The sequence below is a fragment of the Filicampus tigris genome, chromosome 5 (genome assembly GCF_054856515.1).
Source record: "Filicampus tigris isolate MCC_2025a chromosome 5, RoL_Ftig_1.0, whole genome shotgun sequence".
In the NCBI taxonomy this organism is placed as follows: Eukaryota; Metazoa; Chordata; class Actinopteri; order Syngnathiformes; family Syngnathidae; genus Filicampus; species Filicampus tigris.
The window spans coordinates 27,519,344-27,545,873 of NC_141221.1; the positions used below are offsets into that span (position 1 = coordinate 27,519,344).

General features: G+C 39.9%; 1 protein-coding gene and 1 pseudogene across 2 annotated transcripts; one reads left to right on the forward strand and one right to left on the reverse strand.

The window, feature by feature from the left end:
• Nucleotides 1–524: 524 nt before the first annotated feature.
• Nucleotides 525–24,588, forward strand: nelfb (negative elongation factor complex member B). Of its 2 annotated transcripts, XM_086031638.1 has the most exons (14): nucleotides 525–768; nucleotides 2,420–2,580; nucleotides 4,613–4,712; nucleotides 8,885–9,115; nucleotides 9,194–9,379; nucleotides 9,883–9,995; nucleotides 10,075–10,177; nucleotides 14,742–14,837; nucleotides 14,933–15,075; nucleotides 18,254–18,360; nucleotides 21,359–21,500; nucleotides 21,609–21,717; nucleotides 24,064–24,261; nucleotides 24,423–24,588. In XM_086031638.1, exons 1-13 carry the CDS (start codon nucleotides 655–657, stop codon nucleotides 24,220–24,222), a joined length of 1,764 nt encoding a protein of 587 aa, XP_085887764.1. In that variant the 5' UTR covers nucleotides 525–654; the 3' UTR covers nucleotides 24,223–24,261; nucleotides 24,423–24,588. The 2 variants fall into 2 exon arrangements, with proteins under 2 accessions (XP_085887764.1, XP_085887763.1); XM_086031637.1 differs by having other exon boundaries at nucleotides 24,064–24,588.
• LOC147147990 (uncharacterized) lies at nucleotides 6,205–7,614 on the reverse strand (annotated as a pseudogene).
• Nucleotides 24,589–26,530: the final 1,942 nt, after the last annotated feature.

The window sequence follows — 26,530 nt, forward strand, 5'->3', positions numbered from 1 at the left end:
TTAAATAATAATTCAATAAAAAGGTCAAAGTTATTCAATTGAGTGTGTGTGGGTGGGGGTGCGTGTGTGTGTGTCTCTCTCTCTCTCTCTCTCTCTCTCTCTCTCTCTCTCTCTCTCTCTCTCTCTTTCTCGCTCCCGCGCGCCACATTTTTAAGATTTTCATTTGTCTAAAATGTTGAAAACTGATACCGGACGTATCATTTCCGTTCTACTTCACTATTATGTGTTGAGTTGGTCTACCATATAAAGTCTCAATTAGAAAAAAAAAAGCTTTGAAATTTGTGGTTGTAAATTGGTAAAATGTGAAAGACTTCAAAGTGTGTGAATACTCTTTCAAGGCACTGTAACATATACCAAATAAACAAGGAATAACGTTATATACACACATACACCCCCACACACCCCCACACACACATACGCACGCACACCCACACACACACACCAATAATGATGGCCCAAAAACGCATTTAAATATAATAATTTATAATGAATGCAAATGAAATTTAAAGTTGAATGAAAAGCGGAACTCTTGTTAAGATGCGTTTCTGACGAACTGTTTAGGAAGTAACCACTCACTGCCGCTTTTGGGTGAAAGCTGTCGTGCGTCTAAATTGTATTAAAAATACAATTATACATCGTAAAGTCGATGTAAAAATGGAAACAAAAACGTTCGGGGGTTTGCCTGAACTGGGGATATCGAACGGCGAGGATCTGAAAGAAACTCTCACCAACTGCACAGAGCCACTGAAAGCTATTGATCAGTTTCAGGTAACGACAGTGTTCCACCGTGCAATTAAGATTGTTCGTTTTGTTTTGGTAACGGTATAAAGCCAATACTGTCCTATAAATTATGTCTGGATTATATGATAGCCGCTTTGTTTTAAGGTACGACAGGACAGCTCTCGCTGAATTTTACAACAGTAGCCTACAGCTATGCAAGCAGATTTGTGGTAGTCCTGTGTGCTTTGCGAATCGAGGTTGTGTATGTGTACACGAACGGCATTTTGGTAAGGTATTTACTATTATAAGACGTAGTTACACAAAACGCATGTACTGTAGACTCAAGCGAGAAAAAGTTATCTTGACGTTCAACAATCGCGAGTTAGGAACCGTCCACAAATTTCATATTCCAGGGTGTCATATTGACAAAAATATTCACCAAAAAGATCAGTTAATTAACATTTTCTCATTCTGATTGCTGTAGTACATGGCAAAGGGAGGCATCTAACTACTACGTCTCAATTTTTCGTTATATAGGTCGTTTTAGGGAAATTGGAGCCAATTCAAGGATTTTTGTGCTAAATTGACACAAATATTATATACGGATACTTGAATTGGCTCCAACTTCTCCAAAATGACCTATATGACAACAAAATCTGAGGTGTAGTTGTTAGAGGCCTCCCTTTGCCATCTACTACAGCAATCAGAATGAGAAAAAGTGTTCTACTTAATTTTTGGTGAATATTTGTGTCAATTTAGCACTATACTCACTCATCCTTGAATTGGCTCCAACCTCTCCAAAAATACCTATATGATGAAAATATGAGGTTTAGTAGTTGGACCCTCCCCCCTTGGCCATCTACTACTGCAATCAGAATGAGAAAATGTTAATAAACTAATTTTTGGTGAATAATTTTGACAATTTATGAGATTTGCGGACGGTCCCTAACTCGAATATCGAACGTCAAGCCAACGTCTCCTGTGTATTACTTGGAAACACTCATCAACAAGGCATGTCATCGAGGATCTGAATAGTCCACCGAGGGTCGTGGTTGTGGAGGCTCCAGGGAACGTTGTAATTAAAGAAATACTCAATACGTTTACATGAACTAGAAAAAAAACCTTGAGTAGAGTAAAAACAATCAATTGAAAACCATTTAAACATTTTACATAACCGGTTATGCATATCTTCATTGAGTCAAACAACCAGAGGTGGGCATTCGTTAGGTTTAGGTAGTCCCGTTTGGTCGTCAGTATTTCCAATCGGTCCGAGTCAGCCAAACGGCGTCAAGAACGGACTTACCGGTACCACGTCACACGCAGGTGTCGCACTCCTGACAATCAGACAAATAAAGAAAAAAAATAAAAATAAAAGTGGTGTATACCTTTCGGCCCTACAGACTGGAATGACGTGTCCCATATTGTTTTTATTTCACCGATAACCACTTTGAAATTGTATTTTTATTTGGAGTAGTATTTAATTTTTGAATGACTCTTACCACACGTAAAAAACACACAAACAAGTAAATAAATACAAAAAGCTTGTAAAGATTCTCCTAGTAAAGTATAATATGAAAAAGGTAATACAAATTATTCATTCAAATGATTACAAAAAAAAAAATTTCAACAGATGTTAAGTTTGTGTTCATGTTTAGATAAGAGATTGATAATGACTCTTTGATGCATCTTATGACTCTAGATGGAAAATGGCATCTTGTTGCCAACTCTCCAGTCTGCCCTTCCTTTTCTGGATCTCCACGGAACACCCCGGTTGGAGTTCCACCAGTCAGTCTTTGATGAACTCCGGGAAAAGCTGATGGAGCGAGTGGCCACGATTGCTGAGGGCAAGGAGGAGGACAGGTTTGATAGTTGGAGATCTATGTTGTCTCTTTCGTGACTGTAAATCTTCCGCTCACACAAGTTTATGTCGAGTGTAATAACAATAATACTGACCCCCTTGCATGTAGCCACAGTTGGGTAACTTCTAGGGATGTTCCGATCAGGTTTTATGACACCGATGCCGATCATGCATGAACGAGATCGGCCGATACCGATTCCGATCACATGTAATATCTGTATATTTTTTCCATTTATTTATGGTGACTGCTTTTATGCAATATTATTAAAAAAAAAAGCTGACAGATTGCTGTAATTTTGACAAAAATCTCTATATATTTTTAAAAGCATGAAGAAATGAAGAACCGTTGCTGGCACAATACAACAATTACTCAGTCACAAAGATAACTGAAAAACTTAAATTTACCAGCTTTTAGTAACACAGTTTTTAACAGATCAAAATAATCAGCAGTCTCAAAAGACTTAATTATGCAAAAAGTCAAATAAATAACATGCCACCTAAACATTGCATGGTTCAGAATATAATCAAAGTAGAAAAAATAGTCCAATGCAGGCTTCACTTGAATAAAATATTAAATGAGTTCCTAAATTGAAACGACTCAGGAACTTTATTGTCTTTTGCATAGACAAACTATGTTGTGCATTTGTCAACGAGAAAAAAGTCACTGTTAATCTTTTTGTGAATTATAAAATGATATAGTGGGTCTGTTGCCCACAATGCCTGTGGCAATAATGCCACTTATACTGCGCTGTGTCCGCCTTGACTTTATTCAATGCAGTGAGCCTCGTAAACTCACCATAGTCTCCCAATTGCTTCTTCTTCAAATGTTGGATTAAGTTGGTTGTGTTGAAACTTTTGGCCATGCTCCCCGTGCGAAGTACCTTTTCGTGGGCGGGGGGGGGGGGGGTGTGGGGGGGGGTGGGGGGGGGAGAAGGGAAGGGGCAGAGAGGGGGAATGCAGATATGAGAGAGAATGCAGATATGAGAGAGAGAGAGAGAGAGAGAGAATGAATGCAGATGAGAGAATGCAGATGAGAGAATGCCGATGAGAGAGAAAGAGCTTTTGTCCGAGACACAAATCAGACCTAATTGTAAACGCGTTACGTCACTTCAGATGTCGAGGTGCCGTACGGCTGTACAACTGTCGTAAAACCGGCAACGCCGTGTTTTACGTTTTAAATGATCACAAAAGGTTACGAAAACGAATGGTATTTTCGCTACGATTATCGTTCGTTTTAGTTAGTCTTGCGTGCAGACAATGTCGTTTTAGTTAGTTATCGTTTTTCAACAAGCATTTTTATTTAATTTCGTAAACGAAAATGTTTTTTTAATTTTAGTTTTCGTTATTTCGTTCGTTTTCGTTTACGAAAATAACCTTGGTTCAGTCCCTGGCAATGTTTGATTAACATTGAGTCGGATTCTGTTCCATTCACGGTTCACGTAGTAAGTACGTCCTCAAAGCCGATTGGCCGTCGTCGGTGACGCGATGCGGCCCAAAAGTTCACTTCGCCCTAAGCGGGCGGAATGAGCGAAGGAGCAAAATTTCTGCTTCAAATGCGCCGCCAGTCATGCAACTGCGCCTGACCGCGTGAACTGTCATTAAATTGTCATTAAATATTGACAAAACAAAATTGATAGTATTTGAAAACCACATAACAGACATCCATATGCATATAAAATAGATGGGGTAGAAATTGAAAACTATGTATGGAAACATGCGGCCGGGAACCCCGAGCACGCCTTCCGTCTGCACGTAGCAGTATCCATTTATGTAGCCTGGAAATGTCTGCGTGGATGGCATACATGGTGCCGACAAAGCCTCGGGACAAGAATTTTGTATCAATTTATTTTGGTGGTGGACCTTTTTTTTCCCCAGCCCAAGTCACAAGTACCATTGGAATCGACATGCTTGCCAGAGTGGGAATAAACCATTGCGTATAGCACCACCTGATGGTCATCCGTGACTCGTAGAAGCTAAATGATGGTATTGACTTCTAAATCTTCAATGTGTTTGTTATTTTTCATACATGTGCAGATATGGAAAGCTCGAAGAGTTGCTGGAGAAAAGCTTTCCACTGGTCAAAATGCCATCCATTCAACCAGTAGTGATGCAGGTGCTGAAACATTTACCCAAAGTAAGTGTTGGAAATACCATTGAGATGTGTGCATCTGCAAGAAACGGTCAGCACTATAAAAGTCTACAATTCCGAGTGGAGTAATACATAAATATTGTTTGAACAGTAGGAGAAGTGTAAAAGCTAGCTTTAATCAGACCGTTTTTATTTGTCTCTGCTCTGCTGCTGCACCCTTCTAGTAACCTTTTTTTCCACCTTAATTAACCCTTTTATGCATAGCGGTCACTACAGTGGACAGCTATTTAAAAGTTGCACATCCAATCGAACCAGGTATGATCATTCTCAATAGACACTCTAAGTGCTAAATCTTGAAGGTGTTTGCCTGGTTGAACCAATCAGAGAATGAGAAAGATGTCCTGACCTGTCCTGTCCTTATGCCTCCATTGGGGTGTCGGGCTCCATATTCCGAATGGAAGAGTGGGACCTTTTAATCCCTGGCTCCTTCTGTAACTTGTTTTGAAGCAGGGTGAAGGAGAAAGAAGCACTTGCATGCTTTTGTGTAGCCATATTTTCTACACCGTCATAAGGGCCCTCTGAGGGAAGCCGTAGCTAAAAAGTGTCCCGTAACAAAAATTAGTTTGAGACCCTTGCTACAAATTGGCCGTCAACGGTTGTTTGTCTTAAACGCTGGTGTCGGGCCAAAACCTTATACCTCTAAAATAGTCACTTTTAAGGAGTCCCCAAAAATGGCAAGTTTGTTCAACCATGAGCATTGCATTGTGAAAGAGAGCAAGCCATTTTCAACACTTTAGATTGGTCAGTAATGTAATAAAAGTAACACGTATGGACTGACCAATAGTATTTTTGAAAATCCAATTCAAGTAGCTTGCACGCCTACTCCTGTCTTTTAAAGAGGGAGTCACCCCAAAATGTTCTTGACAATAATATGTTCTATGTGCCTCCACTAGTCTAAACATGGCATTCTGATTAATATTGCGTTGCAAAATCCACCGGTTTTTATGCATCTCATGGGTCGGCCATTTTGTCACTTCTGTCGACTGAAAATGACATCACAGTTGCTCAGGTAACGGCCAATCACAGCTAACCTGTTTTCTGAAGCTGAGCCATGATTGGTTGTGACCTGAGCAACTGTGATGTCATTTTCAGTGGGCAGCAAGTGACAAAATGGCCGCCCCCTGAGATGGACAAAAACGGGTGGATTTTACTGCTTAACTCATTCCACAAACGTAATATTAATCAGAATGCTCTGTTTAGACTTGTGGGGCTACATAGTAGGGCTGTGCAATTAATCGAATTTCAATTACGATTATTATTCTCCACGATTACAAAATTGACAATCTTAAAAAACGTAAAAATGTACCCTTTCATTGTCTTGCCCCCAAGTGCTTATCACTTCTCTTCAGCCACAGCCAGAAACTTCCTCTGTCTGCCTCCTCTGTGAGGGCCTTGGTTTCCCTGCGGAGCTTCGCACCTGTTGTTCCCATGCCAGTAAGCAGCCTTGGTTTTGATAAACTGAAAAAGCCCCGACAGCCTACTTCCAGGTTGGGGACCAGTCTGCCTCTCTGCACTCAGCAGCCAGATCTGAGTACTTGGCTGCTTTGCGCTCGTAGGCGGCTTGGATTCCCTCTTCCCAGGGGATGGTAAACTCTATGAGCATGGCAGTCTTGGTAGCAGCAGACCAATGCACAATGTCCGGCCGGAGTGACGTGGTGGTGATCTCACAGGGGAACTGCAGCTGTTTTCCAATATCAGCCCTCATGCTCCAGGTCCCTTGCCTGAGCCAGGACACTGCGGGGACCTCGTGGGCTGGTGTCCTCTCTGCCTTCCCCTGGTTTCACAAACCTGACGGGGAGCTGTTTGGCTGTAGGCTGGTTGTTGGCCTCGTGTCTGCGTCCCTCCAGGATTTTGGCCAGTTTTGTCAGGACTTGGTTCTGCCGCCACCTGTATCGGCCCTGCGTCAGTGCAGCCTTGCAGCCTGACAGCAAGTGCTGTATGTTGTTAGGAGCCCTGCACAGGGGAGGGGACAGCCCTTCTCCTTGCCAAACCACTGGTGGAGGTTTCTAGGGCATGGCAAGGTGTCATATGTTGCCCTGAGCAGGAAGCTGAGTCTGGCATGCGGCATCTTCCATAGGTCAGGCCAGCTGGTCGGTCTCCTGATGGTCCCTTCCCGAGTGGTCCACCTTCCTTGTGAGATGGCCTTGATGGTGTACTGTTCCCGGTTGGCCCTTGACACCTATTCCACTACCATGGCTTTCCGTTCCCTCTTCGTGGCCTTGGACCAGAGGCGTGGGGAATCTCCCCAGCCAAGCCCCGCTCTTCCGACCTGCTCCCTGCCGACTAGCTCCTGGTGCTGAAGCCTTTGGAGGATGCTTTAAGCTCCAGGATCAATCTCGCCTTCTCCTGCTCGTAGCCTTGTGTAATGGACTGGATTGGCAGTTGCAGCGAGGTTGCACCAAACAACCCTGTCTCAGAGAAGCAATGCAGTAGGCCCAGCCACTTTCGAATGTAGGAATCGGCTATCCAACCCTGTGGCTGTTAATGATGGAATCTCGCACATCTTCAGAGGTCACATCACCCTTTGGTACAATGTGAAGCTGTAGCATCACAACTTGTACTTTCCGGGGAGCTGGCTCTTGATGATACTCGCCAGGCCTTCTGAGAGTTGTTTCCGTGCTGCCTTGCCTGCGTGCTTGACTGACAGATCTGAATCCTACCGCCTTCCTAGGCTTTGGATGGGCTGACTGGCCAGAAGAGGGATCGGCTCGCCTCCTGCGACAAAGATAGTATCATCTTTCCCGGTCCGGTGCCTCTATGCAGGGAGAGGCTTCGTGATTTGGAGGGCCTGATTTTCATGCGTGCCCTTGTCAACCAGCTCATCCAGTCCCTTCAGGCAGCTCCTTGTGCATGGGGCTGTCTGAAGCACTAGCGTTACATCGTCCATGTAGCACAAAGAGGACTGGGGGGGATGGGACACCCCCACGCCGATGACAAACTTCCAGACGCTGCCAGCCTGTTGTGAAATACTAGAGGCGGAAACACATCTGTAAATCCCTGAAGTAGTTGGTTATCAGGTTATTGATGGAATCAGGGATGTGGAAGAACTCCCAATGCGAACTGGATGAGTTTGTGAGGAACAGAACCATAAGCGTTAGCGAGGTCAAGCCACACCATATGGAGGTCACTCTTGTCCTGCTTGGCCCTCTGGATTTGCCCCCAAATCGTTGATGTTCCACACATTCTGGAAATCCTGGCACTCCGGCTTTCTGGTAACTGGTGTCCAATACAATTCAATACAATGCATTTTGGATACAACACCAGGTTTAAAGCCACGAGTGATGCAACAAATAAAACACTGATCCAACTAACCATGCCGATTATTAGTAGTCAATAATAAGGATAACCAATATTTGGACCTTTTTTTTTACTTACTCTTAACTTTGTTGTAACGTCTTTAAGCATGTTTATTGAACAATGTTTCAGGTTTGCATGATGTTTTTGTTTTTTTAAATCATTATTACAAGAATTTTTTTGACAGTATACATCTCTCTATTATAAAATTCAAACCAAAGGTTCAGGGAGCACCCAGGAGTGTCAGCATGTCTTAAAAAGGATAAATGAAAACTTAAACAATAGCTCCATGTAGTTTTCGACAGTAAAAATGAAAATTTTAAATTGACCGAAATGTTAAACTTTCACATATCTTTGTTTTGATTTCCACAGTATTGAATTGATTTATCGGTTTTAAAAAAGGCTGATGCCGATATTCGTCAAAAAGCCAAATATCGGTGCCGATAATCGGCCCGGCCGATATTCGGCCTATCCCTATAATATAGTAATATATTTAGTAATATTTATGAATGAAGGTTTAGGTTAAGCAGCAGTTGGAATTTTTTTAACTATAAATAATGCATGGTGAAGCTGTTATAGTTCAAACTTAAAAAACCCAAAATAAAATATCTAAAAAATGGGACGTGCAAGGATTTTTTTTTAAAATCTGTGATTAGAATTTGCTGTTCACCAGTGTCATTAATAAACATAAATTAATATTCATGAGCAAATTTGTTGTTTACGAAGTTTGTATCAAACTGGTAGCCCTTCGCATTAATCAGCTTCCAAGAAGTAAATCTCAGTTTCAATAAGGTTGGTGACATGATCAAATCGATACCCACACTGTGACCCCCGATCCACCCCCTTCTCCCACGCCCCCCCAGGTACCCGAGAAGAAACTGAAGATGGTCATGGCTGATAAGGAGCTTTACAAGGTGTGTGCTGTGGAGGTGAAAAGGCAGATCTGGCAGGACAACCAGGCCCTATTTGGGGATGAGGTTTCACCTCTCCTAAAGCAGTACATTGTGGAAAAAGAAGCGGCTCTATTCAGCAGTGATCTCTCAATTCTGCATAATTTCTTCAGCCCATCTCCGAAAATGCGCCGTCAAGGCGAGGTGGGTGTTAATAGCAATAAACTGAAAAACACAAACACAGATGCTTAATAACTGTTCCGTTTTTGTGTGGTGTGAAAGGTGGTCCTGAAACTGACCCAGATGATTGGGAAGAACGTCAAGCTTTACGATATGGTGTTGCAGTTTTTGCGAACACTCTTCCTACGAACACGAAATGTCCACTACTGTACTCTTAGAGCCGAACTGCTCATGTCTCTCCATGACTTGGACATCAGTGAGATATGTTCTGTTGACCCCTGCCACAAAGTAAGACGGATTAGCACTAGGGATGTAACGATTAATTGAAAATCGATTTAAAACCGATTCGCTCCCGATTAATCAATTAGATTAATCGAAAAAAACGGATTTGCGCCGATTAATCGATTAGATTAATCGAAAAAAATCAAGTTGATTAAAATTCGTCGAGAAAATGATGTCTTGAAACGTTTTTTTTCATTCCAGATGCATAGCACATTTTAAATGTGTAGATCAAATAGTGCGCTTGCGGCAAACATCATTGCGTATTGCGTTTGTGGATGGCTGCAGAACAAGCATGGTTGCAATTAAAAAAAAAATCGAATTCAATCCAAAAAGATCGGGAACTGAAAATTGAATTGAATCGGGGCTTGTGTGAATCGCTACATCCCTAATTAGCACATTGTCTTTTTTTTTTAGTATGGTTCTTCATTTCTTTATGAGCAACTAAGTTGTGGAATTTTAGATTTACATTGACTCTGTTTTTAACGATTTCACTTTGTGAATTGCAACAGTTCACGTGGTGCTTAGATGCCTGCATCCGAGAGAAGTTTGTGGATGGAAAGCGGGCCAGAGAGTTGCAAGGGTTCTTAGATGGAGTCAAGAAAGGACAAGAGCAAGTCCTTGGGTAAAAAAAAAAGGAAAAAAAAGAAAAGCCCTCCCGGTCTTTGGGATATATATTGTTGAAGGCCTTCTGTACTTTTCAGGGACCTGTCTATGATCCTGTGTGACCCATTTGCTTCCAACACCCTGGTGCTGACCATCATGAGGAACGTGCAAGAGATTCTTAGCCAGGATGCTTTACCAAGGGTGAGCAAGCCATTAGACAATTTTTCAATTCTTTAATTCGTAGTGCTTCAGTTGACATGCTGTAAGTTAAAAGGTTTTCTTTGAAAGCATTACTGTAGTTTTATTAGTGCTGTCAAACGATTAACATTTTTAAACTAATTAATCGCAAAGTTTTCCATTACTAATTGCGATTAATCACATTTTTTAACTACAATTATTTCCAAAGCTTGGAACTGTTATTTACTTGAGTAACATCTTGGAATGAATGTGGGAAAAAAAATAAAAGTATATTTCGATTGAAAGTTCTAATAGCTTTCTTTGATCCTTGAATACGATTCTTTTCCTGTAAAACACAACAGTTGAACTAATATGGTATTTGAATTTGGCTGTGCAAAGTGTGCAAATTATTTTGGATTTCTCCAATGAGTTGTCGAGCAACTTTTTAAAGTAAAACTACGTAAAAGTCCGACTTTGCGACAGTGACTCTCCTCGAAGTTTAACTGAGTTAATTGTTTTTTAGTGCGTTATCAAATTTAAATTAATCTCCATAGTTAACGCTTTAATTTTGACAGCCCTGATTTTTATTTTTATTTTATTTTTTGGGTGGGCCAACCATCATTACAACCAGGACTGGGCAATAATTCAATATCAATATGTATCGCGACACGTGATCGATAGAAAATGCCTTCGATAAATTGTTGGGTCGAAAAAAATTCCAAAGAAAGCCCCGACCACGACATTGTGCCTGTTGTAGAGGAAGAAGCTGTTAAACTAACGGAGAAGAAGCCGCTAAAGCAACCAAGACGCAGCAGCTAAAGCATCTAAGAAGAAGTTGCGCGTGTGTGTCGCACGGCATACTCAAGCCGAACGAGAAAGTGGCGTAACTTTGTTCAAATAAATGAGCAGTAGAACTAAGAAAAGGAGTTCCCTGTCTTCTGATATTCTGCGTTTTGACGAATATCGCCATTGGCCTTTTTAAAACATCTGATGGCCGGTAATATATCAATTTAAAACTGTTTTGCAATCAAAACAAAGATATGTGAAAGTTAAATTCAAGTCATTTTGGAGAACTTCATTTATTGTCGAAAACCAAATGGAGCTTCTTTTTTTTTTGTGTGTGTGTGTTTTCATTTCACTTTTGAAGACAAGCTGACGACCCTGGGTGCTCCCTGAACTTTTTCTTAGAATTTGGTAAGAAAGATAGATATTTTTTCAAAAATAATGCCCCAAAAAAATCTACATTATGCAACTCTGAAAAATTGTTAAATAAACATAATGCTGAAAGACGCTTCAACAAGGTTACGAATTTTTTATTTATTTATTTTTTTATGCCAATATTTTTACTGAAAATGAACATCGGCTTCAAATATCAGTTATCAGTTTGCTAAAAAGATAATAACATAGTGCTAAGACAATTAGTCAGTTAGTTGACTACATTTCCATTGTCTGAACATTGACGTTAACGTAACGATACTGCTTTGTGGTAGCATCCAATGTAAATAAGCATTTACAAATCATCGCTGGAAGAGAAACTGCACACTACAATGACCACAAAAACAGTTTGCTTGTTTTATTTTAAAGTGGAAGTCACCCCCAATTTTTTCTTTACGCGAATATGTTATATGGAGGACCAGACGGAATGTGGCATTCTGATAAATATTGCGTTTGCCGAATAAGAGTTAGTCTACCCGTTTTTAGCCATCTCTGGGGGCGGCCATTTTGTCACTTCTGTCGACTGAAAATGACATCACAGTTGCTCAGGGCTCAGGTAACGACCAATCGCGGCTCACCTCTTTTCCTGTTTTTCTCATTTATTTTAGTCAATTTTTTTTTCTTTATATTGACCAGTTTGATTTTTTCATATTGCGTTGACTTGTTAGTAAAGATTAAGTATTAAATCATCACTGTCCTGTGAAAAACACGTTCAATTTTGGAAAAAATTTTTTTAAAAAATCACAGTGTGATGTCTGTAACGCGGAAACACCATTCACGTAAAAATAAGAAAATTGACATAAAATGGACATAGGTGTTTTTCGCAGGACGGCGACGATATGTTAAAATAAAATGACCTAAATTCAGCCGTTTTTCTCTTATTTTCAAAAGTAAAAAAAATAAATAAACATAAAATGCAATATATATTAATATCGACCAAGATGAAATACTTATTGTGATAGAAAACAGTTGTGACTTGTAACCTGATCCTATCCCATTGAAACATATCTTTATTAGAGATAGACCGATATGTTTTTTTCAGGGCCGATGCCGATTATTAGTAGTCAAGGTGGACGATAACCAATATTTGAAGCCGATATTCATTTTCAGTAAAAAGGAAAATATTGACATTAAAAAAAAAAAAATTCTTAACTTTGTTGAAGCGTCTTTAAGCATATGTTTATTGAAAAAAAAATTCAGATTTGCATAATGTCAATTTTTTTGGGGGCATTATTATCAAAAGTGAAATGAAAACGCACACACACAAAAAAAAAAGGAGCTCCATATAGTTTTCGACAATAAATGAAGTTCTCCAAAATTACTTGAATTTAACTTTCACATATCTTTGTTTTGATTGCAACACAGTTTTAAATTGATATATTATCGGCCATCAGATGTTTTAAAAAGGCCAATGGCGATATTCGTCAAAACGCAGAATATCGGCGCCGATAATCGGCCTATCCCGACTCATTATTGCCATAGTCCATTCATGTTTTCTTTGTCTGATTTTAACTCGAGTCCGATGCCGATGGTCAGACATGGCTAAGAGCGGTGCGAGCGCGTCAAAGACAGGGAACTCCTTTCCTTAGTTCTACTGAGTCGACTGCTCATTTATTTGAACAAATTTACGGCACTTTCTCGTTCCGATTGAGGATGCCGCGCGACACACATGCGCAACTTCTACTTGCTTGATTTAGCTCCTGCGTCTTGGTTGCTTTAGCAGCTTCTTCTTCTACAACACGCACAATGCCGTGCTCGGGGCTTTCTTTGGGATTTGTCTTTTTTGCTGGGAATCTATGGGTACCTCACGATTCGATCCGATTCCGATTCTGAGGCTCACAATTCGATTCAATTCCGATTCTGATACATCACTACATTGGCTTACATTTTATAGTCCATGTAAAACACTGGCACGTTTTTTCAAACAAAAAACTCAAGGAAGAGAAAGGATTTATATTTCACACCTTGACTTGGCTCCGCTCATATGAGGTTTTGCTTGTTCCGCCATCAGGTCACGTATTAGCTTAGCCTAGCACAGACGTCTGACGTACAAACACACGTAATTGCTTGCGCATGCTTTAATTCTTTTTTTTTAATTTAAACTTTAAATATCGATTATTAATACCTATGAATCGATTCAGAATCTTTTTAATACGGCAAACGATGCATCGGAAAAACAATTATCGTTCCCAGCCCTAGTATTACTTTATTAGCTCAATGATTATGGGTTATAGGATTTCTGTGGATCCCTAACTCATTCAATGTCAGGCTATGTTAAAAAAAACAAAACATTTTTGACCATTTTGACCCATTTTTCAAGGCCTGCAGGAAATTGATTTCTGTAGCTATTTAACCTCCTAAGGCTGAGTGGCCACATACGTGGACAGCACTTTCTAGCTCTTGTATCCACAAGCGTGTGCACTGTGGAACTGTGGGTGTTTTGGACACATATGTGGGCACTTACACCGCCATCTTGTGGTCTCAGAAGAGTATTACATACTACAGTCAAAATACAGTTATACAAAATACAGTACAATACAATACAATACAACAAACTAAAAGATGATGCTTGGTTGTTATTCTAATTAGGTTCCAATAAGCCCAAATAGCAAAAAGAAATAAAAAATGCATGTAAAAAAAATCGTCTTAGGCCTTAGGAGGATAAACATGGAACCTACCAAAAGAAAGCTTTGATCCTCTTCTTTCATTAGAAGAAAAGTACATTTCTACTCTTTACCATTCTTCAGTAAACATCAGTTGAACATTGTAAGTTTCTCGAAAACTAGGGATGTAACGTTTAATCGAAAAACAAATCAAAATCTATTTGCGAAACGAATTGATTAATCGAAATAGAGTTGATTAAATTCATCTAGAAAGTGATGTCTTTTTCATTCCAAATGCATAGCACATTTTGAATGTGTAGCTCAAATGATGCTTTTGCGCCAAACATCTTTGCATAATGCGTTTGTGGATGGCTGCAGAACCACACGAGTGCATAGAGACTAACATGGTAACAATTTTTTTTTAATTAAATCGAAAATTTGGAACTGAAAATCGAATCGAATCGGGGCTTGAGTAAATCGTTACATCCCTATTGAAAACAGTTAGTTTCCAAGAAAGATTCTGAGGAAACAGAGCTTTTTGTGAAAGGACACATATCAAGCAGAAAGTTTCACTTCGATGCTGGTTTTTTTTTTTTTTTTTTCATTTTTTTGCAATTATTTTGATCATCTTGACATCAAGTGCAACCTTTTCTCAAATAGACTCTTTACTTCGAGTGTTGGCCATTGTTGGTCTTTTTTGTCATTCCCATTTCGAAAACAACGTTTTTGCATACAATCATCTGAAGTCATGCTGCTCTATTTGTCATCAGGATAGCCCTGATCTGATGTTGCTTCTAAGGATGCTGTCACTCGGTCAAGGAGCATGGGATATGATTGACAGTCAAGTGTTCAAAGAACCTCGTTTGGTAACACCTTACACGTACTTGTGCAATACTTGCTTGGTTTGGTTTCGAGAAATGTATTTTGAATGTTTTCTCTTACTGTGCACACGCATACTCAGGATTTGGAGCTAATGACCCGCTTTCTGCCAGCCATGATGTCAGTGGTTGTGGATGACCACACTTTCAGTGTGGAGCAGAAACTTCCCAGCGAAGAGAAGACCTCACTCTCTTATCCTACCACTTTGCCAGATGCCTTTACCAGGTGAAAACAAAAAAAAGTTCACCCATCTTCTACAAAATTCGACTTTGTTCAAAAGTTCATTCTGAAAGATATATGGAAAAGTGTTCAGATCCCCCTTGACTAGTACACATTTTGTCACATGTTGTCATAATGCCTCCGTAATCCACAGTAGACGTTATAAAATACCAGGACGTGGCCTTCCACCAGACTCACACGGTAGCCTGTGTGTGCTAACTAGCTAGCTTCCGGAAACAACTCTTCCGATGTCAGAAATCGAGCATGAGCCACAACGTGCTTCCTTTTTCGATGCTCGTTGAGCACCGCCGCACTGCTATGAAGTGGAGGTTTACATCGACTATTAGAAGTTGCTGTCAATGATTTTGATTAGGTATGCAACGATTCACTCAAGCCCCGATTCGATTTTCAGTTCCCGATTTTCGATTCGATTTAAAAAAAAAAAATTGCTACCATGCTTGTCTCTGTGCAGTAGTGTGGTTCTGCAGCCAGCCACAAACACAATACGCAATGATGTATGGCGCAAGTGCATAATTTGATCTACACATTTCAAAATGTGCTATGCATCTGGAATGAAAAAACCTTTCAAGACGTCATTTTCTAGATGAAATTTAAAAAAAAAAAAAATATATATATATATATATATATATATGTTTATATATATATATATATATATATATGTGTATATATATATTAATTAATCCAATCGATTAATCGGAGCGAAGCGAATCGATGTTACATCGATTTTTGATTAATCGTTACATCCCTAATTTTGATTGTCGACGTCGTCGCGTGTGGTCGGCCAATCTTGGCGGCCAGAGGTGACATCTTGAATGAAAAAGCTTTGAAGATGTAATTTTCTAGATGAAATAAAAAAAATAAAATGAATACATTTTTTTAAATCGATTTTTCGGTTAATCTAATCGATTAATCGGAGCGAATCGATTTAAAATCGATTTTCGACTAACCCTTACGTCCCCAATTTTGATTGTCGACGTCGTCGCGTGTTTTCGGCCGATCTTGGCGGCCAGAGTGCGCGTGGTGGACGCTGCGGGGCATGCGCACCGTAGTATACTTACATGACACGGCATGCAAGTATCGATCACACCGCGTCACTTTTGACAACACTATACACGTGACACATTATTTTCAAATGGCTGCTGTCACATGAACCGAAATCAGCAATGTGCGGCGTACATGTTTGAAAAGGTGTTTCCACGTGGACAAATTACGCCAAAAGTGTACAACTTGACAGGTATGCTGTCAAGAAACTAAGCATTGCGGGGAAACAGACGTCGGCGAGAAGGGTCTATTCTTTTCCAAGGCACCAAACCCTTGGAGGTAGTTATTTCATCCCTGCTAAATTAGTTTTTTTCTAGAGATAGACCGATATGTTTTTTTCAGGGCCGATACCGATTATTAGTAGTCAAGGAGGCCGATAACTGATATTTGTAGCCGATATTCATTTTCAGCAAAAAGGAAAATATTGGCATCCAAAAATCAAACAAATGAATACCCGTAACTGTTGAAATGCCTTTACGCATGTTTGTTGAATATTTTTGCAGATTTGCATAGTGTTGAGGATTTTTATTATTGTACATTTTTGACAATATGCATCTTTGTTGTAAAATTTTAACAATGTTCCGGGAGCTCCCAGAGTCATCAGCATGTCTTCACAAGTGACATGAAAATGTAAACAATTGCTCCCTATAGTTGTCGACAGTACATAAAGTTCTCCAAAATTTCAAAATGACACAAATGTTCAAATTTCACTTATCTTTGTTTTGATTTCAAACAAAACCAAAAGGTGCAGAGTGTTCCCAGGGTCAGTAGAATTTCTAATAAAGTGAACTGAAAATTTAAACAAATAGTTCCTTGAAGTTGATTTATTGTCATCCATCAGATTTTTAAAAACGGCAGATACCGATATTCATCAAAATGCCGAATATCGGCGCCGATAAGCGGCATGGCCGATAATCGGCACGGCCGATAATCGGTCCATCCCTAGTTTTTTCCCTAAAAACCGATTAACAGTCTGTGACTTTTTACGGTTGTTTATTTATGTTGGAAATAGAATATTGTCCGATTATTAACAAGTTCCTTTAATTGATTCCAATTGATTGATGTATTTTGAAGCTGCTCCCTTATTTTCTCTAATAATCAGCCTCACTCGACAAGGCAATATCTTGCATGGACCTCCACACCAAAGGAAATGAATGGTGATCAACCCGATTAGGCTTATGCGGGTCTGCAGTTGTGTCCCGGACTTGTTTTGACAGCTCTTAAGTCTCACCCAAGGATTGGAAGTGAAGCAATTGATTCCAAGTACCGCTATACTTCCCCTGCCACACGACCAGGTCAAACTATGAGCATTGATAATCTGTGAATTCTTCACAGCTGTGTTCCACATTGGCTTTTTGCCACAGTTGAAGGGCGTGAAATACTTGTCTCACTTATTAAAATGCACCGTATTTACATTTTCATCATTGTTGATATTGTGTTTGCACACATTTTTGACTGATTTTGTCCATTAAAATCATCAAGAAACAACCATAAGAAATGTAGAATGTTAACCCATTAAAGCCTGAAGCCCCTCGTGAGACATCGCTCTCATTTTTGCGGAAATTCAACACCTAAATTCAAAAGGATTTGAGTTTACACATGTGGCTTTCACACAGGCTCGAATTTATTCACCTTTTCTGTTTCAATCGATGCAAGTGAAGCACTATTTAAATACAAAAATAATCGAGTGGTAATTACCATGGTGCATTCTCTTACAAAGACGTTGAAATCGTCATCGTCTACGAACATATATCCGAACCATATATGAAGTTTGGCTGATTTCACGGCTTTAAAGTCCGCAATCGCGTCGTCTATATCACTGCCGTGACTTACAGCAGAGATCCCGCGATCGACTGCGCCGCCATTACTCCTCCAAAAAATTCCGGATATCCTCCTCCGACTCCCGGCCGGCTTTAGTGGTAGAAACGTGCTTGTGAGTTCCCGGCTTTAATGGGTTGATTGCTTTGTGAGTGAACAAGCTTAAAAAATGGGGAAAAAAATCAGTAGGGAATCAAATATGTATTTCCCTCAATTTTTGTGTGACTTTACGAATGATCAAATATGCAGTGCACACTTAATTGTTTTCAAACTTTTGTCACTTTTGTGGTTGGATCTGCTTCAGATACCTGCAGGAGAACAGAGTGGCCTGTGAAATGGGTCTCTATTATATTCTTCACATCGCCAAGCTGAGAAACAAGAATGCCTTACAAAGGTTGCTCCCTGCCCTAGGTGAGAATCCACCATGTTTTTTTTTGTTGTTGTTGTGTTTTTTTAAAGAAGAAAACCGGGACACACACCGTTGCTCATTGAACTTGTACTTCCCCGAAGGTACAAATATCGGTTAAAAAGTGTCATGCTGAAAGAGTGCAGACCTAAACGGAACAAAAATGTAAGCTCGCCGCTTTTGTTTTTGTTCCCAATTTTCGTGAACTAGACTCAAAGATCCAAAACTTTTTCCACATAAACAATTTCTGTCAAATAATCTTCACAAATCGGTCTAAATCGGTCTTAGTGAGCATTTCTCCTTTGTCAAGATAATTCATCCCACCCCAAAGGGGAGGCATATCAAGATGCTGATAGGAGCGCATGATCATTGCACAGGTGTGCCTTAGGCATTTCTGTACCATAAGCCGTCTCCAAAGGTGTTTCAGACAATTTGGCAGTACATTGTTACCTCATATTTCGCGGGTAACACGTTCCAAGACCCCCCGCAGTAGGTGAATTTCTGTGAAGTAGAGGTTGACATCTTTTTTTTAGGGAGGGGGTGGGAGTATTTATTAGGAATAGACCGATTATCGGCCAGGCCGATTATCTGGCCGATAATCGGCGACGATATTCTGCGTTTTGTCGAATATCGGCATCAGCCTTTTTTTAAAACATCCGATGGCCGATAATGAATCAATTTAAAACTGTGTTGGAATCAAAACAAAGATATTTGAAAGTTAAATTTTGTGAGATGTTTTCATTTCACTTTTGAAGACATGTTGATGACCCTGGGTGCTCCCTGAACTTTTTGTTAGAATTTGGTAACAAAGATGTATATTGTCAAACATTTATAGTAATAATAATACATCAACAAATCTGCATTACGCAAATATGAAAAATTGTTCAATAAACATATGCTTAACGACGATTCAACAAAATTAAGAATTGTTTTTCTTCTTTTTGGTAGATTTTGATGCCAATATTTTCTTTTTTACGAAAAATTAATATCAGCTTCATCGGTTATCTGTCCTCTTGACTACTAATAATCGGTATCGGCCCTGAAAAAAAAAACATACCGGTCTATCTCTAGTATTTATGCCTCTACTAAGTCCCCCACACGCTGATGCCGATATTTTCTTTTTTACGAAAAATTAATATCGGTTCCAAATAAGAAGAAAGTATCCGGCTTGACTCTGACTAAGTCAACGGCACATTTGAATAGTGGACGAGACTAAGCGAGAGGCTGCGATGATGCGCACCCAGTCAGCTCCCATATACCGTATTTTCCGGGCTATAAGTCGCGCTTTTTTTCATAGTTTGGCCGGTGGTACGACTTATACTCCGGAGCAACTTATGTGTGAAATTATTAACACATTATTACCTGTATATCATTTCACATGTTATTTCAACCCACATAAAGAACATAAAGATAAATCCTAAAAGCTATTAAAATGGATGAATAAGTTAAATGGTTAAAATCTAATATTGTGTTAACTAAGTAATTAGAATAGTATGATAAAAAGACAATTTGACTGTCTTATCAATCCATCCATACAAAATAGTGTACTGTTTCTTTAAGGCGCCGTGTCTGCCGTGGTCTTGCATAATCAGCCAGCCACACACAAACACACATGCGCATTCACGAGAGCGGAGGAGAGAACAGACAATTCCGGCCGAATACAAAAATACTTTTGGAGACTTAAAAACATTCTACATGGTCGACGATGAATAAAAGACTTATTTAATCGATCTACGACCGTTTTGGTGAGTTTAAAGTTATCTTACCGTAATTTCTAGCTAAATGTTACCATCGTAGCTCGGTGGAAGTGATGTGTACTAAGCGCACAATTTTATTAATTTGATTTATATGGACACATTTATTTGCGTTACGCAACAGAGACAACTTGGATTCTGAGAGAGGGCCGAGGGGGGGCGACTTATACTCCAGTGCGACTTATGTTTTTTTCTTCTGTATTATGCATTTTGGCTGGTGTGACTTGTACTCCGGAGCGACGTATAGTCCGGAAAATACGGTAGTACAGTGTGTGGACAAAGTAAATCCACTTGTGCCCTCGTTGGTCGAGCTCGCGCTGGGAACCAGTCACCACCTTTTATGATTGCCTGCGGATATGTACAAAGCCCAATGCGTCTTTCTGCAATATAGCTACCGATATGGCTGTGTTGTTTCATTTTTAATCTGTTATGAATGCTTCTGAAAAATCTGCGATGCACCGAGGGCACGAAAGTTGAAGAGCGAAGTAGTGAGGGATCATTGTATTGCGTTTGTGGAATAAGAGTTAATCCACATGTTTTTAGCCATCACTGGGGGCGGCCATTTTGTCCTCTGTCGACTGAAAATGACATCACAACTGCTCACAACGACCAATCACGGCTCAGATTCAGAAAACAAGTCAGCCGTGATTGGCCGTTGTGAGCAGTTGTGATGTCATTTTCAGTTGACAGAAGACAAAATGGCCGCCCCCAGAGATGGCTAAAAATGGGTGGATTAACACTTATTATCGCAATATTTATCAGAATGCCTTGTTTCAACTAGTGGGCTTGCATAGAACATATTCTTGAAAAAAATATGTTTGGTTAGACTTCCGCTTTAAATGCGCATGAGAATGACAACACAAACGTAATAGGAAGGAATTTGAATGAAAGACAACAAACTGAAAAAACGACATTCATCCATACATAGGGTGCACTGCATTATAAGGCGCACTCTTGATTTTTGAAAATATTGAAGAATTTTAAGTGCGCCTGCACACCAGGCAGGTCCGGAATAAAGTTGAGGAGCTTAATCCTTGTATGATGTTCGTATATTTGTTACTCAACAGTGTTAATGGGTCTGGTGGACGCGCTAGGCTAAAACACGGTTCAGTAATGTACTTGGACCCCAGCATAAGTTGCCCCTCCTCCACTTATTAGATTTTGAGCATCTTTGTTACCATCAGCGGTTATCCAGCGCAATTGGAAAATTAAGTCAAACATCATATTTCTATGTCTTCTTTCCCTTCAGTGGAGACCTACAATGACATGGCTTTTGGTGACATTTTCCTGCATTTGTTTACCGGACACCTCACGCTGCTCTCCGATGAATTTGGAGGAGAAGAATTTTGCTCAGTTGTTTTTGATGGCTTCCTATTGACTACTTTTTCCAGGTTTGCTCTTCTTACCCGATGATGGAATTTGTCAGTGTACACCAGCAAAAAAAAAAACCAAAAAAAATGTTAACCTCTAGAGCACTGTTTTATGCTTTTATTTTACAGTAAAGAGAATGTCCACAGACATACTCTACGTATGCTGCTGCACCTGCACCACAAGGTGTTGCCTTCATATATGGAAACGTTGATGAAAACTCTGGAACCTCCTAAACAGGTTGGGTTTACTTTCTCAGTCAATTTCCTATGCCTTTCAGTCTGGGTTCGATTTATGTGGGTGCCCGTTTGAGCTTGGCTCCTGAGAATGCAGTACTATTATCCATCTTAGGGGTCATAAATACAAAATGGTTAGTTATTTTAATCATATTGTCCAATTGAAATGTACAGTAATATTGTCACCTCCAAAAGTATTGCAACCACAAGATCAATTCCTTTGTTTTTGTTCTAAACTGAGGACGTATGGGTTTCAGATCAAAAGATGAATATGAGACAAAAGTTCAGACTTCCAGCTTTTATCTCATGGTATTTATAGCCTTGAAATGCAAACTAAGCGCCACAAGAAATTATACAATGTCAATCATTTGGATAAAAAATGATGTATTTTCTACTTCTTTTTATTTTTTTTTTAAGTTTTGTTAATCTACGCCAGCCATGTGCATTAACAGGCTGAACAAGCATAATTCTCTTCCACAATGATGTGAAATATGTGCCTTGGCTCAATGAAGGTTGGGAAACAATGCATATAGGGCATGCATTGTGCATTTCACACACAAGAAGAGGAGACTGAAGGGAGTAATCTCCAAAAACAAAAAAGAGGCTGCAGTAAAGGCCTGGAAAAGCATTTCAAATGAAGAATGCAACTGCCTGCTGAAGTCTATGATTTGCAGCAGTGTTGATAATAACACAGTTTAAACTAATAGCGTTACGTTTCTGCTTTTTTTCCCCCCTAATTAATGGACTAAAATGTATTCTTTTTCCCCAAGTTGAAACGCTGTTATCGTTATTGTACGTTAAATGCAATGTGTTTGCATTCCAATTAATTTATTAGTTTTCGACTACTGCGTAATTGTAACGCTCTGTGGCTCCACAAAAATGCTGCTGGTTTGGGAGAGCTACATAATGACATAAGTGATCTTGATTGGCAGTCAAGGTCGCCAGTCGGAGCCAATGTGTGAACAAGCTTCTCTTTTCTACGTTTCTCAAGTTAACAAACTGGTCATGTGGAAAGGTTTGAAAATATGCTAGCCAAAATATGCTAGCCAGATAGCTAGCTAGTGATCATGGGCAGCTAGCTATGTTAGCTACCTAGCTAGCTAGCTAGTGATCATGGCTGGCCAGACAGACAGCTTCACCTGGTGGGGGAAAGTAGATTTGGTAGCTTCATAACATTTTTCAAACCTTTCCACATGACCAGTTTGTTAACTTGAGAAAAGTAGAAAAGAGAAGCTTGTTCACGCAGCTAGCTAGAGTATCGGAGACAGTGCTTGAACAAGCTTCTAGCTAGCTAAAATTAGGTTCGATTATATGAGATTAGGTTTGAGGTTACATTGAATTAAATTGCGGGCGCTCAGGCTTCCTACAGCATTCAAAAAGCATGTATATTAAACCAGACAAATATATAAAAATAAACATTGTATTATTTTTTTTCCCCCTACATATCTGGTATTGGAGTAATCCAAAAATGATTAAGATGATTCAAGTCACATTACTTTAATATTATGGAACTTGGATTACATTACAAATTTTTTGACAGGTAACCAGTAACTGCTACGAATCACCTTACCATTCAGCCACACCCCCCTCACACGCACACTCATAAAATTTCGGGCCACGAAAAATTGTTCACGTATATCACGTTGGGGTTGGGGTGCACCACCTGACTTTTCATTTTAGGGCACACAAAGGGGGAACAGTGGCCCCGATGAAGAAGGAAATAAAACAAATAAAATGAATAAAAATTCAAGCACGAGCTGCTGATTGGTTTATAACATAGGCAGCGTTTGGAAATTAATGGGAAGGAGGCACGCTCTGCCTCTACGAACACACTCACACGCTCTTTCAGGGTAGTGTTCAGGCGTCAGATTGATTTCCCGAACACACCCGGTAGCAAATCAGTTCCGGTTGGATAAAAACGTATCCAAAATACAGAAACGTCTTTCTGTTCAGTTTAAAATGGCTTACTTTAACAAGAGTCGCTTGTGGCCAAAGGTACAGTACAATCCTGGTCAATTATTGCGCTTTTTGGTGTTGTAAAACCTTGTTGTGGCGTAAGGAAGCCACATGCTAAGCTAGCGATCACTAGCGTCACAAAATCAGTTGTCATGACGGTGGCCACCAGCGGTAATGCTAGACTTCTTCTTTGTTGTCATCTTCTAAGACGAACTGTCAAAAGAACATGATGATCAAATACCTGCTCACCCATATGTTCAACTTAACTCAGTTTCACTGAAATGTGCTTCTTGTTATTCAGAGAACGGTTTTTAATCTAAGTTGGAATGGAATCACAATGTAGTAGTGCCCATTACATTGACTGTCATTGTGTGTCATTGGTTGCTAATTACAGAGCAGCGATCCTGTGAAGGAGCTACACAGCCAACTCATAGAGAAGCTAGAGGCCCAGAAGAAGAGTCCTCCTTTGCCAGAGGAAACTCCGTCCCTAGATCTCAGCCTGCACCCTGTCAATGTTCCCACCACTGCCTCCACCCCGACTACACCTCTGTGACCTAGAAGATCCATGGAAGCATTTGAATTGCGACTGAATGTAAATATAGCAATTTTTTGACGAATAGAAATAGAATAGAAATATAAGACTGCGTCTTTTAAATGTTTACTTGTATGATAATTTCTATTGGCATTTCTTTGTATGAATGTCTCAGAATGTTTTTCCAGTTTTTGAATTTCTGCTTTGCCATTTTCTTCCAGCTATTTTTGTATTCAAGGTGGAAACCAGAACTTTTTGCATATCCTCCCCATCTAAAATGGTATGAATATACTGTATTTTCATACTAAGAAACTGTTTTTTATTTGTGTGTTTCAGTTGTCACTAGTGCAAAAAAGTGATTAAATTGCAACAGAGTTTGAGAAAGCAGTATGTTCTTTATCGGATTACATTGCCAGAGTAGAAAATAATAACATCCCTTGAAGAATTATCTTAATGTAAAACACTGACAACACTATGCCGTGTTCCAAATTTTGCATATACTGTACAGGCAGTCCTGGAATTACGACGTACGTGACCTACAACGTTTGGACTTTACGACGCCCGTGCCTCTTCCTTTTCTTTTGTCCCCAACACCATAGTGACTACGTTTACATGTAGTCAATATTCGCGTCAAGATCAAATTTCTGATTTCTGAATATCTCGTTTACACGAATGAGCGGACAGAGTTGCTCATGCGTTTGAATAACCCACTGTGACGGCGTCGTGATTCAAATGGACGTCATATCCGCGTGTTACTTTCAACTGTCAATAAAGCACTTGATATTCATGTCACTCACCACAGGAATAAAGCAGACAGTTTCCTCCTCGCTCCAAAAATGTGCTTTGTCTCTGAGCTTGTTTACCTCTGCTTGGTTATTTGCGATGGGTTTGGCGCCAATCCCCGCACCGCAGACACGCACTTCCTTTAATACAAAGACCAGCATTCCTTGCGGTTTGTGCATGCGCAGTGTCTCGAACGTGTCTGCGTGCCGGCAGTATCTTTGCCTTTGTCACCCTCCTCTCCTCCTTCTCCATCCACCTCTCAGCAGTAACGCAAAGTACAGCATCTTATGTTTTTATTTTAATGTATTTTCGTTTTTTATACCAAGCATTTTGATGTCAATTTGGAGTTTAACAGTGAAATCCGACATGTGCGGAAATTCCGGTTACATCGCCAGTGTAGGAACGGAACTCGTTCGTAAATTGGGGACATCCTGTACAATAATTGCTCGTTTATCGCAGTTAATGGGGACCAAAACCCCCTCGCGATAGGCGAAAAACCGCAAAGTAGAGTTTGACTTATTATTATAATTTTTTTTGAATTTTATATTAAATTTATTTTAAAGTTTTAGTTTGGGGGGGGTTTACGCCTCTTTTACACCGTTGCAATCCCCCGGACATATTTCCCACCCTTTTAAATACTTGTTACTCAACAAATCAAACATTAAAAGTGCAAAATGAAGAATAAATACCAAGCTTCAGGCTGTGAGAGGAACGTGAGCTACAACCCGGCAGTGAGCGATTACAACGGAACGTTGGCTCATAACTAGGTTAAAGTTTTAATTTTTATCCTAAAATTGGCTAACCTTAACTAGAATCCCGCTGTGCATCTTAGCCAAAGATACAATCCTGCTGTAATGCATTTATTAAACCCTTGAGCTTTAATTAAGCGGCACAACGTCATGTTGTGCAAACAAAATTGTCATTAACTTCTGCTGTTGTTGGTGCCGCTTCTTCATTGCCTCCTTCTTCTTCTCTTTTAAAACAAAGAAGAAGCACGGTCGCCGGACAAAATCATGGCTGAACTTCCTCTTTACACAATAACATCAATCAGGTCCTTTGGATAAAATGCAATGATTCAGAAAACAGGTCAGCCGTAATTGGTCGTTGTGAGCAGTTGTGATGTCATTTTCAGTCTACAGAAGACAAAATGGCCGCCCCCAGAGATGGCTAAAAATGTGTGCATTTTGCTGCTTAACTTATATTCCACAAACGCAAAATGAATCAGAATGCCGTGTTTCAAGTAGTAAGCCTGCTGGGAACATATTCTTGAAAAAATATGTTTGGGTTGACTTCCGCTTTAACAAACACTAACATTTTATTTACTTGTTGTCGTCCTTGATATGTTGAGCACATCGCTCACAGCTTCTAAACAGCTGTTTAATTTCTGCTTATCCGGCTCGACTCTGACTAATGAATGGCACATTTGAATAACGTTATGAGTTTCCAAACAGAACACTGTTCAAAATCAATCAGCTCATGGGATTGGTCGATCTCACGCCGGGAACCAATCACACGCCTTTTTTGCATGCCCGCGTGCCCGCGGGTA